Source organism: Nerophis ophidion, linkage group LG01, assembly GCF_033978795.1.
Source record: "Nerophis ophidion isolate RoL-2023_Sa linkage group LG01, RoL_Noph_v1.0, whole genome shotgun sequence".
Classification (NCBI taxonomy): Eukaryota; Metazoa; Chordata; class Actinopteri; order Syngnathiformes; family Syngnathidae; genus Nerophis; species Nerophis ophidion.
In genome coordinates this window covers 47,123,477-47,139,641 of record NC_084611.1, presented here as the reverse complement: position 1 = coordinate 47,139,641, position 16,165 = coordinate 47,123,477, and the positions used below count along the sequence as shown (strand labels likewise).

The following is a 16,165-nucleotide window of genomic DNA, read 5'->3' as shown; positions in this document are numbered from 1 at the left end:
AGTGAGAGAAGACGTTGTACAGTAAGTAATAGTTTTATTATGTTGTCTGCCATGATTAGTAGTGTTGTTGTCGAAGGAAATGGTGAACCTTGTGATGCATCTGTGAAATATATACGCCACCGTTGGATTAAAACTCGTAAATATTACATGTTAATATGAATGTTATTACACTTATACTTACATCGTATAACAAGACTTTGGATGTTTTTATAAATATTACATGTAAATATGAATGTTATTACACTTACATCGAATAACAAGAGTGGATGTTTTTATAAATATTACATGTTAATATGAATGTTGTTACACTTCTACTTACATCGTATAACAAGTATGAATGTTTTCAAGCATTTCATAGGAAGAATAGATGGACTCATTGGCTCCACAGTCAGATGACTCTTGCTGGCATTTGTTCAACATTTAGAATGCATGAGAGAAAAAGGTGTTGCCATAAATAATAAAATGCAGAATTCCTGCAGTTCCTCTTTCAATAAAAGTATTTTGTTTGCATCTTAATATTTTTCAGCTTTTCACAGACCACAAATGTAATATTCAACTGACAATCTACATCAACTACTGACTGTTGGGAGTTTATTTACAAATGTGACTGACTAAACATTGTTGGAAGTTTATTTCCAACTTGTTAGTGACCAAACATTGTTGGGAGTTTATTTCCAACTTGTTAGTGACTAAACATTGTTGTGGGAGTTTATTTACAAATGTGACTGACTAAACATTGTTGGGAGTTTATTTCCAACTTGTTAGTGACCAAACATTGTTGGGAGTTTATTTCCAACTTGTTAGTGACTAAACATTGTTGTGGGAGTTTATTTACAAATGTGACTGACTAAACATTGTTGGGAGTTTATTTCCAACTTGTCAGTGACTAAACATTGTTGGGAATTTATTTACAACTTGTTAGTGACTAATCATTGCTGGAAGTTTATTTCCAACTTGTTAGTAACTAAAAATTGTTGGGAGTTTATTTAAAACTTGTTAGTGATTAAACATTGTTGGGAGTTTATTTACAACTTGTTAGTAAACATTGTCGGGAGTTTATTTACAACATGTTAGTGACTAAACAATAAACGTTGGGCGTTTATTTACAACTTGTTAGTGACTAAACATTGTTGGGAATTTATTTACAACTTGTTAGTGACTAAACATTGCTGGGAGTTTATTTCCAACTTGTTAAACATTGTCGGGAGTTTATTTACAACTTGTTAGTGACAGAGTTTATTTACAACTTGAAAATTACTAAACATTGTTGGGAGTTTATTTACAACTTGTTAGTGACTAAACATTGTTGGTAGTTTATTTACAACTTGTTAGTGACCAAACATTGTTGGGAGTTTATTTACATGTTAGTGACTAAACATTGTTGGGAATTTATTTACTTTTTAGAGACTAAACATTGTTGGGAGTTTATTTACAACTTATTCGTAAACATTGTCGGGAGTTTATTTACAACTTGTTAGTGACTAAACATTGTTGGGAGTTTATTTACATGTTAATGACTAAACATAGTTGGGAGTTTATTTACAACTTGTTAGTAAACATTGTCGGGAGTTTATTTACAACATGTTAGTGACTGAACAAACATTGTTGGGCGTTAATTTACAACTTGTTAGTGACTAAACATTGTTGGGAGTTTATTTACAACTTGTTAGTGACTAAATATTGTCGGTAGTTTATTTCCAAACGTGAGTGATGCAAGTGAAATGAGTCCAGAGCGGGGTGATTGCGCAACACAGCGTGGGAAGCAAGTGTTCGTGTGCGTCCTTGTCAGGGGAAAAAAGCGAGAGCTGGCATCGATCTCGCGAGAGGAGAGCTCACCTCCCGTTAGTGTGTGTTGTGAGAATGTTCCTGTTCTCGCGCGACTTCACAACTTTCCCACGCTTGTTGTTTGCTCTCCTCGCCTGCCTCCCTCTCTTCCTCTCTCCCCTCCCTCACTCTTTTCACCTCACTCTTTCACCCCCGCACCAGCACCAGTGTCTCCATTATCCCTTCTCCTGTCAAAGTGCTCCTGCGTGTAAAGTAGCGACTCTGCGTGACGTGTCCGGGAGATCTCGCGATTGTTGGCGAGGGAGGGAGGGGGGAGGGTTCTTGTTAAGATGGCGCCCGTCGTCACCGGGTGAGTTTGTGTTGTTGATGTTTGTGTTTCTATTGCATGATTACAATGATTATCTTCCTCGCAACATCTTGCCTTTTTCACTCTTTTCAGCGAGTTTACTTTATGTTTCTTCTGGCCTGATAGTTTGACGCAGCGAGCTGTTTAGAAAGTTGCTTTGCGACCTGTCACCTGTATTATTATTATTCATATTATTATTTATATTATATGTAGTCATTAATGACTCCCAGTGTGCAAAATATAATCACCTTTTTGTTTTGCTCTTGAGCAAAACAAAAAGGTGCTAAATTAGTGTACACTAAAGTTGTGTCCACTATTCTTTTCTCTTCTTTTACATTCTTGTACTTGGAATTCTTAGCAACTCCAAATGTTCTTAACTTGCTTTTAAACCCTTTTTCCCTCAATGTTGTTCCTTTTAGCAAGTTTGGAGAGCGATGTCAGCCTCAGCGTTTAACAAGGTAAATACACTTACTACAACTAGACTATTCATCACATTGTGGATGAATCCTGATTAATAACTACAACTAAACTATTCATTACATTGTGGATTAATCATGATTAATAACTACAACTAGACTCATCACATTGTGGATTAATCCTGATTAATAACTACAACTAGACTATTCATCACATTGTGGATTATTCCTGATTAATAATTACAACTAGACTACATCACATAGTGGATTAATCCTAATTAATAACTACAATTTGACTTCATCAAATTGTGGATTAATCATGATTAATAACTACAACTAGACTATTCACCACATTGTGGATTAATCCTGATTAATAACTACAACTATACTAGTCATCACATTGTGGATTAATTATGATTAATAACTACAACTAGACTATTCATCACATTGTGAATTAATCCTGATTAATAACTACAACTAGACTATTCATCACATTGTGGATTAATCCTGATTAATAACTACAACTAGACTATTCATCACATTGTGGATTATTCCTGATTAATTACTACAACTAGACTACATTACATTGTGGATTAATCCTGATTAATAACTACAACCAGACTATTCAGCACATTGTGGATTAATTCTGATAAATAACTACAACTAGATTTTTCAACACATTGTGGATTAATCCTGATTAATAACTACAACCAGGGTTTCCCACACATTCATTAATTTGTTGCGGCCCGCCACAAATAAAAAATAAAATAAAATAAAAAAAATGTTTTGTTTTGTTTTTGTTTTGTTTTTTTGGCTTTTGACTCGCTCGACCGCTCATGAAAGCAATGGGACTCTGTCTGTGAATGGAGATTCTAGTTACATATTATATACATATGTAAATATTATATAAATATGTATATAAATATGTACATAAAGTGTTGTAATTATATTACAACTCCGTGTTCTTCTTGGTCATCGCCGCCGCCGCTGTGGATTAATCCTGATTAATAACTACAACTAGACTATTCATCACATTGTGGATTAATCCTGATTAATAACTACAACCAGACTAGTCATCACATTGTGGATTAATTATGATTAATAACTACAACTAGACTATTTATCACATTGTGGATTAATCCTGATTAATAATTAAAACCAGGACTATTTTGGAAATATTTTGTGGTGACAGGTGGTACAAAGAGAGAAAGTTTACACTGCAGTAAAGTGAGCCAACATTGATTGTTATGAAATCGGACTTTTTTTCCATCTGAATGTTTAGATTACAAGTAAAAGGTGATCTTCATCAGACTCCACTACAACACGCCCAGGCCCCTATGTGGCCCCTGTCTGTCCCCTGTCTGTCCCTGATGTGTCCCCTGTCTGTCCCTGATGTGGCCCCTATCTATCCCTGATGTGGCCCGTATCCGGCCCCTATGTGTCCCCTATCTGTCCATTATGTGGCCCTAATGTATCCTCGACGTCATGTACATGCGCAGTGGGATTAAGTGAAAACAAAATAAGTTGACCACATTCCGTGAATAAACAAGGTAGTCACGACTACTTTGCAAAATAAAAGCCACCACATCTTAAAAAGGATGATTGTTTAGCGTGAAAAAAAATGAATATATGAATGGTAATATAATGGATGCATGGATTTATTTATAGTGTAATATCTTTGGGAGGGTTGTAATCTTTTTATGGCTGTTAAGTTATCTACGTTAGCTTTACTTTTCATCTCACTTAGGTAAACAGCTCATGCAATGTACATAGCATGGAAGTAAATACACCATACACCTTCAGTCCTTCAACCTGTCAGTAGCTATTTTTTATAAGTTAAAGTATATAGGTGTGTGTGTGTGTGTGTGTGTGTGTGTGTGTGTGTGTGTGTGTGTGTGTGTGTGTGTGTGTGTGTGTGTGTGTGTGTGTGTGTGTGTGTGTGTGTCTGTGTGTGTGTCTGTGTGTTTGTGTCTGTGTGTTTGTGTGTATGTATATACTGTGTTATTATATATATATATATTACATATACTAATATAAGCATACAGATAATATATATATACTGCTATATATATATATATATATGAAATTACATATATATATAAAATTACATATAGCCTATTATTTTGGCACTATTGAGTAATGATGCATTGACAATTTGTCGGGCGATGACAGACTCAGCGTGACAGGGGCTTTGTGATGAAATATCTACTTCGGCTGGCGTCTTTTTCTGCACACACGAGTGACGTAGCTCGCCAAACATGGCGTAAAAGTGGCAAAGAGGGGGCATCGTGTTGAGACCGCAGTGACATTTGAAAATTTGGGATTGGGGCTACTTTCTGATGTGGACTACCTCCTGATGTGGTCTGAATGGGATGGCCCGAGATCCCATTTGAAGACTGGCATGAAACGTGGGTATCAGTGGAGCAGGAACTCTGCCAACATGTGTCTGCTCCTTTCAGGGAGGCCATGAGGATGTACTTGAAGGAGAAAGATGATCAAACAGTCCTCATACTTCATGCAAAAGTGGCTCAGAAGTCCTATGGCAATGAGAAAAGGTGAGAATCTTCTGGTCTTCATAGAAGATTTTTGGCTTAAGTCTTTCTCCTCTCCTCCATCAGGTTCTTCTGTCCTCCACCCTGCGTCTACCTGCTGGGCAGTGGCTGGCAGAAGAAGATGGAGAGGATGGAGAAGGAGGGCTGCACCGAGCAAGAGTCCCAGACCTGTGCCTTCATCGGGATTGGCAACAGTGAGCAGGAGATGCAGCAGCTCAACCTGGAGGGAAAGGTGAGGAGACACCGGACCTGATCCTTCACAAGGTCCCGTAGTCCCGTAGAGGACTTGTGTCCCATCATCTCTCTTGTGGAGTTAGCATCCTGGAGTGAAAGGTGAGGAGACACAAGACCTGATCCTTCACAAGGTCCCGTACAGGACTTGTGTCCCATCATATCTCTTGTGGAGTAAGCAACCTGGAGTGAAAGGTGAGCAGACACAAGACCTGATCCTTTACCAGGTCCCATACAGGACTTGTGTCCCATCATCTCTCTTGTGGAGTTAGCAAACTGGAGGGAAAGGTGAGGAGACACAATACCTGATCCTTCACCAGGTCCCATACAGGACTTGTGTCCAATCATCTCTCTTGTGGAGTTAGCATCCTGTAGGGAAAGGTACTGGGCCCCGGAATAATTTTTTATTAATTTTTTATATATCTTTTTTTGTGTTTTTTTATTTTTTATTAAATTAACATAAAAACACAATATACACTTACAATCAGTGCACCAACCAAAAAAACCTTCCTCTTTCATGACAAAAAAAAAATAGTGGTTCCACTCTAAAGTTTTGTTTAGTAAATAGTGTTGTGATGTTCTACCTCTCCATCAGTATATCAGTGTTGATGTTTTACCTCTCTCTCCATCCGTCCATCAGTGTTGTGATGTTCTACCTCTCTCTCCATCAGTCCATCAGTGTTGTGATGTTCTATCTCTCTCTCCATCAGTGGTGTTATGTTACATCTCTCTCCACCGGTACACCAGTGTTGTGATGTTCTATCTCTCTCTCCATCAGTACATCAGTGTTGTGAAGTTCTATCTCTCTCTCCATCAGTACATCATAATGTTGTGATGTTCTACTGTATGTCTCTCTCCATCAGTCCATCAGTGTTGTGATGTTCTATGTCTCTCTCCATCAGTCCATCAGTGTTTTGATGTTCTACGTCTCTCTCCATTAGTCCATCACTGTTATGTTGTACCTCTCTGTCCATCAGTACATCAGTGTTGTGATGTTCTACCTCTCTCCCCATCAGTACATCAGTGTTGTGATGTTCTACCTCTCTCCATCAGTCCATCGTGTTGTGATGTTCTACCTCTCCATCAGTCCATCAGTGTTGTGATGTTCTACCTCTCTCCATCAGTCCATCAGTGTTGTGATGTTCTACCTCTCTCTCCATCAGTCCATCAGTGTTGTGATGTTCTACCTCTCTCTCCATCAGTCCATCAGTGTTGTGATGTTCTACCTCTCTCTCCATCAGTCCATCAGTGTTGTGATGTTCTACCTCTCTCTCCATCAGTCCATCAGTGTTGTGATGTTCTATCTCTCTCTCCATCAGTACATCAGTGGTGTTATGTACTATCTCTCTCCACCAGTACATCAGTGTTGTGATGTTCTATCTCTCTCTCCATCAGTACATCAGTGTTGTGATGTTCTATCTCTCTTTCCATCAGTACATCAGTGTTGTGATGTTCTATCTCTCTCTCCATCAGTACATCAGTGTTGTGATATTCTATTTCTCTCTCCATCAGTACATAATAATGTTGTGATGTTCTACTGTATGTCTCTCTCCATCAGTGTTTTGATGTTCTATGTCTCTCTCCATCAGTCCGATGTTGTACCTCTCTGTCCATCAGTACATCAGTGTTGTGATGTTCTATCTCTCTCTCCATCCATCAGTACATCAGTGTTGTGATGTTCTACCTCTCTCTCCATCAGTACATCAGTGTTGTGATGTTCTACCTCTCTCCATCAGTGTTGTGATGTTCTACCTCTCTCCATCAGTCCATCAGTGTTGTGATGTTCTACCTCTCTCCATCAGTCCATCAGTGTTGTGATGTTCTAAGTCTCTCTCCATCAGTCCATCAGTGTTGTGATGTTCTAAGTCTCTCTCCATCAGTCTATTAGTGTTGTGATGTTCTACGTCTCCCTCCATCAGTTCAGCAGTGTTGTGATGTTCTACCTCTCTCTCCATAAGTACATCAGTGTTGTGATGTTCTATCTCTCTCTCCATCAGTACATCAGTGTTGTGATGTTCTATCTCTCTCTCCTTCAGTACATCAGTGTTGTGATGTCCTATCTCTCTCTCTCCATCAGTACATCAGTGTTGTGATGTTCTACTTCTCTCTCCATCAGTCCATCAGTGTTGTGATGTTCTACTTCTCTCTCCATCAGTCCATTAGTGTTGTGATGTTCTACTTCTCTCTCCATCAGTCCATCAGTGTTGTGATGTTCTACCTCTCTCTCATCAGTCCATCAGTGTTGTGATGTTCTACCTCTCTCTCCATCAGTACATCAGTGTTGTGATGTTCTACCTCTCTCTCCATCAGTACATCAGTGTTGTGATGTTCTACCTCTCTCTCCATCAGTACATCAGTGTTGTGATGTTCTACCTCTCTCCATCAGTCCATCAGTGTTGTGATGTTCTACCTCTCTATCAGTACACCAGTGTTGTTATGTTCTACCTCTCTCCATCAGTCCATCAGTGTTGTGATGTTCTACCGCTCTCTCCATCAGTTCATCAGTGTTGTGATGTTCTACCTCTCTCTCCATCAGTCCATCAGTTTTGTGATGTTCTACCTCTCTCTCCATCAGTCCATCAGTGTTGTGATGTTCTACCGCTTTCTCCATCAGTTCATCAGTGTTGTGATGTTCTACCTCTCTCTCCATCAGTCCATCAGTGTTGTGATGTTCTACCTCTCTCTCCATCAGTGCATCAGTGTTGTGATGTTCTACCTCTGTCTACATCAGTGTTGAGATGTTCTACCTCTCTTTCGATAAGTCCATCAGTGTTGTGATGTTGTACCTCTCTCTCCATCAGTCCATCAGTGTTGTGATGTTCTACGTGTGTGTGTCCAGCAGCACTTCTGTGCAGCCAAGACTCTGTACATCAGCGATACAGACAAGAGGAAACACTTCATGCTGTCAGTCAAGATGTTGCATGGCAACAGTGCCAACATCGGAGTCTTCCTCAGCAAGAGGATCAAAGTCATCTCCAAACCTTCCAAGAAGAAACAGTCCTTGAAGAACGCTGACTGTAAGCTTACACACACATATCCTCCTCCTCATGTTTGTCTCTCACTCTGCATCCTCCTCCTGCTCCTCATGTTGTCTCTCACTCTGCATCCTCCTCCTCATGTTTGTCTCTCATTCTTCATCCTCCTCCCCCTCCTCATGTTTGTCTCTCATTGTGCATCCTCCTCCTCCTCATGTTTGTCTCTCATTGTGCATCCTCCTCCTCCTCATGTTTGTCTCTCATTCTGCATCCTCCCCCTCCTCTTCCTCATGTTTGTCCCTCACTCTGCATCCTCCTCCTCCTCCTCATGTTTGTCCCTCACTCTGCATCATCCTCCTCCTCCTCATGTTTGTCTCTCACTCTGCATCCCTATCCTCCTCCTCATGTTTGTCCCTCGTTCTGCATCCTCCTCCTCCTCCTCATGTTTGTATCTCACTCTGCATCCTCCTGCTCCTCCTCATGTTTGTCTCTCACTCTGCATCCTCCTCCTCCTCCTCATGTTTGTCCCTCACTTTGCATCATCCTCCTCATGTTTGTCTCTCACTCTGCATCCTCTTCATGTTTGTCTCTCATTCTGCATCCTCCTCCTCCTCATGTTTGTCTCTCATTCTGCATCCTCCTCCTCATGTTTGTCCCTCACTCTGCATCATCCTCCTCCTCCTCATGTTTGTATCTCACTCTGCATCCTCCTGCTCCTCCTCATGTTTGTCTCTCACTCTGCATCCTCCTGCTCCTCATGTTTGTGCCTCACTCCGCATCATCTTCCTCCTCCTCATGTTTGTCTCTCACTCTGCATCCTCCTCCTCCTCTTCATGTTTGTCTCTCATTCTGCTGCATCCTCCTCCTCCTCATGTTTGTTCCTCACTCTGCATCCTCCTCCTCCTGTTTGTCTCTCATTGTGCATCTTCCTCCTCCTCCTCATGTTTGTCTCTCATTGTGCATCCTTCACCTCCTTATGTTTGTCTTTCACTCTGCATCCTTCTCCTCCTCATGTTTGTCTTTCAGTCTGCATCCTCCTCATCTTCATGTTTGTGTTGGACTCTGCATCCTCCTCCTCCTTATGTTTTTTCTCTCATTGTGCATCATCATTCTCCTCCTCCTCCCCCCCTAATTTTTTTCTCTCATTGTGCATCCTCCTCCTCATGTTTGTCTGTCACTCTGCATCCTCCTGCTCCTCCTCATGTTTTTCTCTCACTGTCTATCCTCCTCCATATGTGTCTCTCATTCTGCATCCTCCTTATGTTTGTCTCTCATTCTGCATCCTCCTCCTCCTCATGTTTGTCTCTCATTCTGCATCATCCTCCTCCTCATGTTTGTCTCTCATTGTGCATCCTCCTCCTCTTCCTAATGTTTGTCTCTCACTGTGCGTCCTCCTCCTCCTCATGTTTTTCTCTCATTGTGCATCCTCCCCCTCATGTTGTCTCTAATTGTGCATCATCCTACTCCTTCTCATGTTTGTCTGTCATTGTGCATCCTCCTCCTCATGTTTGTCTCTCATGTTTGTCTTTCACTCTGCATCCTCCTCATCTTCATGTTTGTCTTTGACTCTGCATCCTCCTCCTCCTTATGTTTTTTCTCTCATTGTGCATCATCCTCCTCCACTTCCTCTTCCCCCTCATGTTTGTCTCTCATCGTGCGTCCTCATGTTTGTCTCTCACTCTGCATCCTCCTACTCATGTTTGTCTCTCATTGTGCATCCTCCTCCTCCTCATGTTTTTCTCTCATTGTGCATCCTCCTCCTCATGTTTGTCTGTCACTCTGCATCCTCCTGCTCCTCCTCATGTTTTTCTCTCACTGTGCATCCTCCTCCTCATATTTGTCTCTCATTCTGCATCCTCCTCCTCATGTTTGTCTCTCATTGTGCATCCTCCTCTTCCTCATGTTTGTCTCTCACTGTGCATCGTCCTCCTCACCTTTGTTTCTCATTGTGCATCTTCCTCCTCATATTGTCTCTCATTGTGCATCGTCTTCCTCATGTATGTCTCTCACTCTGCATCCTCTTGCTCCTCCTCATGTTTGTCTCTCACTGTGCATCCTCCTCCTCCTCATGTTTGTCTCTCATTGTGCATCCTCCTCCTCTTCCTAATGTTTGACTCTCATTCTGCATCCTCCTCCTCATGTTTGTCTCTCATTGTGCATCCTCCTCCTCCTCTTCCTAATGTTTGTCTCTAACTGTGCGTCCTCCTCGTCCTCATGTTTTTCTCTCATTGTGCATCCTCCTCATTCTCATGTTTGTCCGTCATTGTACATCCTCCTCATGTTGTCTCACATTGTGCATCCTCTTCCTCTTCGTCTCACATTGTGCATCCTCCTCCTCCTCCTGTTTGTGTCTCATTGTGCATCCCCCTTCTCATGTTTGTCTCTCTTTGTGTATCTTCCTCCTCCTCCTCATGTTTTTCTCTCATTGTGCATCCTCCTTCTCATGTTTGTCTCTCGTTGTGCATCATCCTCCTCCTCCTTCTCCTCATGTTTGTCTCTCATTGTGCATCCTCCTCCTCCTCATGTTTGTCTCTCATTGTGCATCCTCCTCCTCCTGTTTGTCTCTCATTGTGCATCCTTCTCCTCCTCATGTTTGTCTCTCATTGTGCATCCTCCCCCTCCTCCTCCTCATGTTTGTCTCTCACTCTGCATCCTCCTCCCCATGTTTGTCTCTCATTGTGCATCCTCCTCTTCATCCTCCTCCTCATGTTTGTCTCTCATTGTGGATCCTCCTCCTCCTCCTCATGTTTGTCCCTCACTCTGCATCTTCCTGCTCCTCCTCATGTTTGTCTCACTGTGCATCCTCCTCCTCCTCCTCATATTTGTCTCTCATTCTGCATCCTCTTCCTTCTCATGATTGTCTTTCATTGTGCATCATCCTCCTCTTCCTCATGTTTGTCTCTCACTGTGCATCCTCCTCCTCATGTTTGTCTCTCATTGTGCATCCTCCTCCTCATGATTGTCTCTCATTGTGCATCCTCCTCCTCATGTTTGTCTCTCATTTTGCATCCTCCTCCTCCTCCTCATGTTTGTCTCTTATTGTGCATCATCCTCCTCCTCCTTCTCATGTTTGTCTCTCATTGTGCATCCTCCTCCTGTTTATCTCACATTGTGCATCCTCCTCTTCCTCCTGTTTGTCTCTCATTATGCATCCTTCTCCTCATGCATCTCTCTATCTCTCTCTTTCTCTCTCTCTCTCTTTCCCTCTCTCTCTGTCTGTCTCTCTCTCTCTCTCTCTCTCTCTCTCTCTCTCTCTCTCTCTCTCTCTCTCTCTCTCTCTCTCTCTCTCTCTCTCTCAGTGTGCATCGCATCAGGAACAAAGATCGCTCTCTTCAACCGCCTGCGCTCCCAGACAGTCAGCACCAGGTATCTTCATGTTGAGGGAGGAAACTTCCACGCCAGCTCCTTGCAGTGGGGAGCCTTCCATATACACCTGTGTGAGTCACACCTGTAACATGCATTGTGTCTTCTTCATCTGCACCTGTTGTGTAACATGCATTGTGTCTTCTTCATCTGGATGTATTGTGTAACATTTTCTCATGTCTCATGCATTGTGTCTTCCTCATGTAACATCTTCTCATGTGCTATTCCCAGTGGATGAAGAGGAGTCAGAAGGGGAGGAGTTTGCAGTGAGAGATGGTTACATCCACTATGGTCAGACGGTGAAGTTGGTGTGTTCTGTAACTGGGATGGCGCTGCCTAGACTGGTATGTTCTCCTTTCTTTAGACTGCTATGTTTTTTTTTCTTTAGACTGTTATGTTCTCCTGTCTTTTGAGTGGTATGACCATGAGTCCAGAAAGTAGTGGTTGAGTGTGAACATGAACATAGAACACTGCATCGTGTGTGTGACTGTAAATTGATACAGACTGAACACAAGTGAGTCGATTATTGAGCCTGGCTTTAATTATATGGAATCAGGACCTCATAACAATCAAAGATAAACAACAGATGAAGAATAATGACGTGAAGAGACAACTTAGTGATCAGACATCTCCATGTGTAGACCAGACACAAGGTGGACAAGCAGACGTAACAATCAAATATACACATCAGATGAAGAATAATGTCGTGAAGAGACAACTTAGTGATCAGACATCTTCATGTGTAGACCAGACACAAGGTGAACAAGCAGACGTAACAATCAAATATACACATCAGATGAAGAATAATGTCGTGAAGAGACAACTTAGTGATCAGACATCTTCATGTGTAGACCAGACACAAGGTGGACAAGCAGACGTAACAATCAAATATACACATCAGATGAAGAATAATGTCGTGAAGAGACAACTTAGTGATCAGACATCTTCATGTGTAGACCATACGCAAGGTGGACAAGCAGACAGCACTGATGGATGCAGACGACCCGGTGTCACAGCTCCACAAGTGTGCCTTCTACCTGAAGGACACGGAGAGAATGTACCTGTGTCTCTCACAGGACAGGATCATCCAGTACCAGGTCAGTGGTTCTTCATTGGACCTCTCGTGAGTTACTGTACATCTAAAACACTCCCTGAATGTCTAGATTCTAGCTATTAGATGTACTTTGTTCTACAGTCACATGTATTGCCTGGTTCTTCATGGTAGTGTGTGCAAATGAAACCCTTCTCCAAAACTATCAATCATATTTTATAAAAATATATATTCTGAAGACCAACATTACTGCAAACATCTGTCTTCAGTTTGGTTTATATAGATTCACCTGGTCACAACTTGAGGTACACCTGCACACTCAGATAGATAAAGCACTGCATCATAAAAAAACAACAAAAAATAAATATATATATATATATATATACATACACATGTGTATATATATATTTATATATACTCATATATATATATATGAGTGTATATATAATTATATATATATATTATATATATATATATACACACGTATATATATATATATATATATATATATATATATATATATATATTATTAAATATATATATACAAAACGTATATATATATAATATATATATATATATTTATATATACTCATATATATATATATATATATATATATATATCAATCAATGTTTATTTATATAGCCCTAAATCACAAGTGTCTCAAAGGGCTGCACAAGCCACAACGACATCCTCGGTTCAGATCCACATAAGGGCAAGGAAAAACTCACAACCCAGTGGGATGTCAATGTGAATGTGACCGACTATGAGAAACTTTGGAGAGGACCGCAGATGTGGGTGACAATTGTTCCTAAGTATAAAGTGCATGGCACAGTTTTGTCACTGCCACCATCAGGAAGAAAAGGCAAGCTATCACCTGTTGCTGAGAGATCATTGGTTAGGATGATCAAGAGTCAACAGAGAACCAGCAAAAAGCCGGTCTGCAATGAACTGGAAGGTGCTGTAACACAGGTGTGAGTGTCCACAGTCTAGCGTGGTTTGCATGGCCATGGACTGAGAGGCTAACATGCAAGAAGGAAGCCCTTGCTCCAGAAGCCACACCTTAAGGCTCCTCTCTATTCTGTTACGTACAGTATACTGTAATGTTGTACATGCTCATTGGTATTCTTCGTATATATTATATACAAATATAATGCATCAGTATATATTATATACTTTCTATATAATATGTAAATATAATGTATATGTTATATTTTATATTGTTACTATGGTACTTTTTTGTCTACATTATACCTGCATTATCCTTTTCCATCCTTACCCTTTCAATCCTTTGTAACTGACCTACAGTGTGGAACAATTTCCCTTGTGGATCAATAAAGTTTGTCTAAGTCTAAGTCTGAGGTCACCACATGTAAATGGAGAATTGTTGGATGGTTTTACAGGTCTTTTAGTGTACTTCCATGAGCTGCCTTGCTGGCTACCCCTTACTTGCTGTGCTTTACCAGTTAGAATGCACACGAAAAGAAAACCAACAGTGTTCTTGTCCAAATTCCAACCTGTGTGAAAGCTGTTGTGTTTGTTCAGGCTGCAGCCTGCATGAAGGAAGAGAACAAGGAGATCATCAACGATGGAGCCTGCTGGACCATCATCAGCACTGACAAGGCAGAGTACACCTTCTATGAAGGCATGGGTCCTGTCAGCACACCTGTCACACCTGTCCCTGTGGTGGAGAGCCTGCAGGTACACACGCCACCTTCACGCTGCACAACGCCTTGCTTCATCTCCACGTGAGTGTATTTGTGTGTGTGTGCGTGCGTGCAGTTAAATGGCGGAGGAGATGTGGCCATGTTGGAGGTGACTGGTCACAACTTCACGCCCAACCTGAGGGTGTGGTTTGGAGACGTGGAGGCTGACAGCATGTACAGGTGTGTGTGCAGGTGTTTGGTGTGTCACTGCCACATGTCTCAAGTGCCTTCTCTGTGCCAACCAGGTGTGGAGAGAGCATCCTGTGTGTGGTGCCCGACATTTCAGCCTTCAGGGAAGGATGGCGCTGGGTCCGTCAGCCCGTGCAGGTTCCTGTCACCTTGGTTCGTAACGATGGAATCATCTACGCCACCTCCCTCACCTTCACCTACACCTCGGAACCTGGCCCGCGGCCCCACTGCAGTGTGGCCGAGGCCATCCTGAGGGCCCGCACCACCTCCCAGACTTCACCTTCTTCCTCTTCGTTAGGTGGGCCGGCTCATGGCCAGGTGGTCTATAGTGACACTTGATACTTGCAGCGGAAGAGGACCTTTTCACACACCTGACTGCAGGTATGGACATCAACTGTCTAGCTCCACCTACTGGACCGTGGTGGAGCTGTCAGAAGAAGAATGTGCCTTTTTACTTTTATATCACTTGTTTACCTACACTTTTTTATCATCGTTGCTTGATGGCAGTTATATCTGACTAAGGTACCTTGTGAAGATGTCACTTGTGTTGTTGAGAAGGACGACACCTCCCACAATGACCACCTTAATAAACTTCATCAGTCAAAGTCAGCATGGTCTCTTTAGGGACACATGGTGTTCCTCATCAAGTGTCCCTCTCCTGTCCTTTTTTGCTGCACCACCCACTCTGTCCTGCAGGGGCACTGTTGGACATGTCCACAGGTGCACCACCCACTCTGTCCTGCAGGGGCACTGTTGGACATGTCCACAGGTGCACCACCCACTCTGTCCTGCAGGGGCAGTGTTGGACATGTCCTCAGGTGCATCGCCAACTGTGTCCTGCAGGGGCACTGTTGGACATGTCCACAGGTGCACCACCCACTCTGTCCTGCAAGGGCAGTGTTGGACGTGTCCTCAGGTGCATCGCCAACTGTGTCCTGCAGGGGCAGTGTTGGACACTTCCACAGGTTCACCACCCACTCTGTCCTGCAGGGGCAGTGATGGACATGTCCACAGGGGCACCACCCACTCTGTCCTGCAGGGTTGGACATGTCCACAGGTGCACCACCCACTCTGTCCTGCAGGGGCGGTGTTGGCTGTGTCCACGGGTTCACCACCCACTCTGTCCTGCAAGGGCAGTGTTGGACGTGTCCTCAGGTGCATCGCCAACTGTGTCCTGGAGGGGCAGTGTTGGACACTTCCACAGGTTCACCACCCACTCTGTCCTGCAGGGGCAGTGATGGACATGTCCACAGGTGCACCACCCACTCTGTCCTGCAGGAGCTGTGTTGGACGTGTCCACGGGTGCACCACCCACTCTATCCTGCAGGGGCAGTGTTTGACGTGTCCACAGGTGCACCGCCCACTGTGTCCTGCAGGGGCAGTGTTGGACGTGTCCACAGGTCCACCGCCCACTGTGTCCTGCAGGGGCAGTGTTGGACGTGTCCACAGGTGCACCGCCCACTGTGTCCTTCCGGAGGTAGTGTTGGAAATTGGCCACCAGGGCATGTTGGGCAGGCGAGAGGTCAGAGCTGTTGCTATTTTTAAACATGGAA

The 16,165-nt window shown here is 42.7% G+C and overlaps 1 protein-coding gene across 2 annotated transcripts; it reads left to right on the top strand.

Annotated features, from left to right (window-relative positions):
- Positions 1–1,908: 1,908 nt before the first annotated feature.
- On the top strand, positions 1,909–15,217 carry LOC133555773 (recombining binding protein suppressor of hairless-like). 2 transcript variants are annotated; one of them, XM_061905145.1, is made up of 11 exons: positions 1,909–2,134; positions 2,551–2,589; positions 5,007–5,102; positions 5,166–5,331; positions 8,173–8,347; positions 11,605–11,742; positions 11,900–12,012; positions 12,625–12,765; positions 14,263–14,418; positions 14,500–14,603; positions 14,669–15,217. In XM_061905145.1, exons 1-11 carry the CDS (start codon positions 2,115–2,117, stop codon positions 14,949–14,951), a joined length of 1,431 nt encoding a protein of 476 aa, XP_061761129.1. In that variant the 5' UTR covers positions 1,909–2,114; the 3' UTR covers positions 14,952–15,217. The 2 variants fall into 2 exon arrangements, with proteins under 2 accessions (XP_061761129.1, XP_061761121.1); XM_061905137.1 differs by having other exon boundaries at positions 8,170–8,347.
- Positions 15,218–16,165: the final 948 nt, after the last annotated feature.

What these genes read in the sequence shown, in the direction of transcription:
- LOC133555773 (XM_061905137.1), top strand. Translation starts at nt 2,115, where the DNA reads ATGGCGCCCGTCGTCACCGG. An exon ending in GTCCTTGAAGAACGCTGACT is followed by an intron (nt 8,348 to 11,604) that starts GTAAGCTTACAC and finishes TCTCTCTCTCAG; the next exon opens with TGTGCATCGCATCAGGAACA. An exon ending in AGCCTTCCATATACACCTGT is followed by an intron (nt 11,743 to 11,899) that starts GTGAGTCACACC and finishes TGCTATTCCCAG; the next exon opens with TGGATGAAGAGGAGTCAGAA.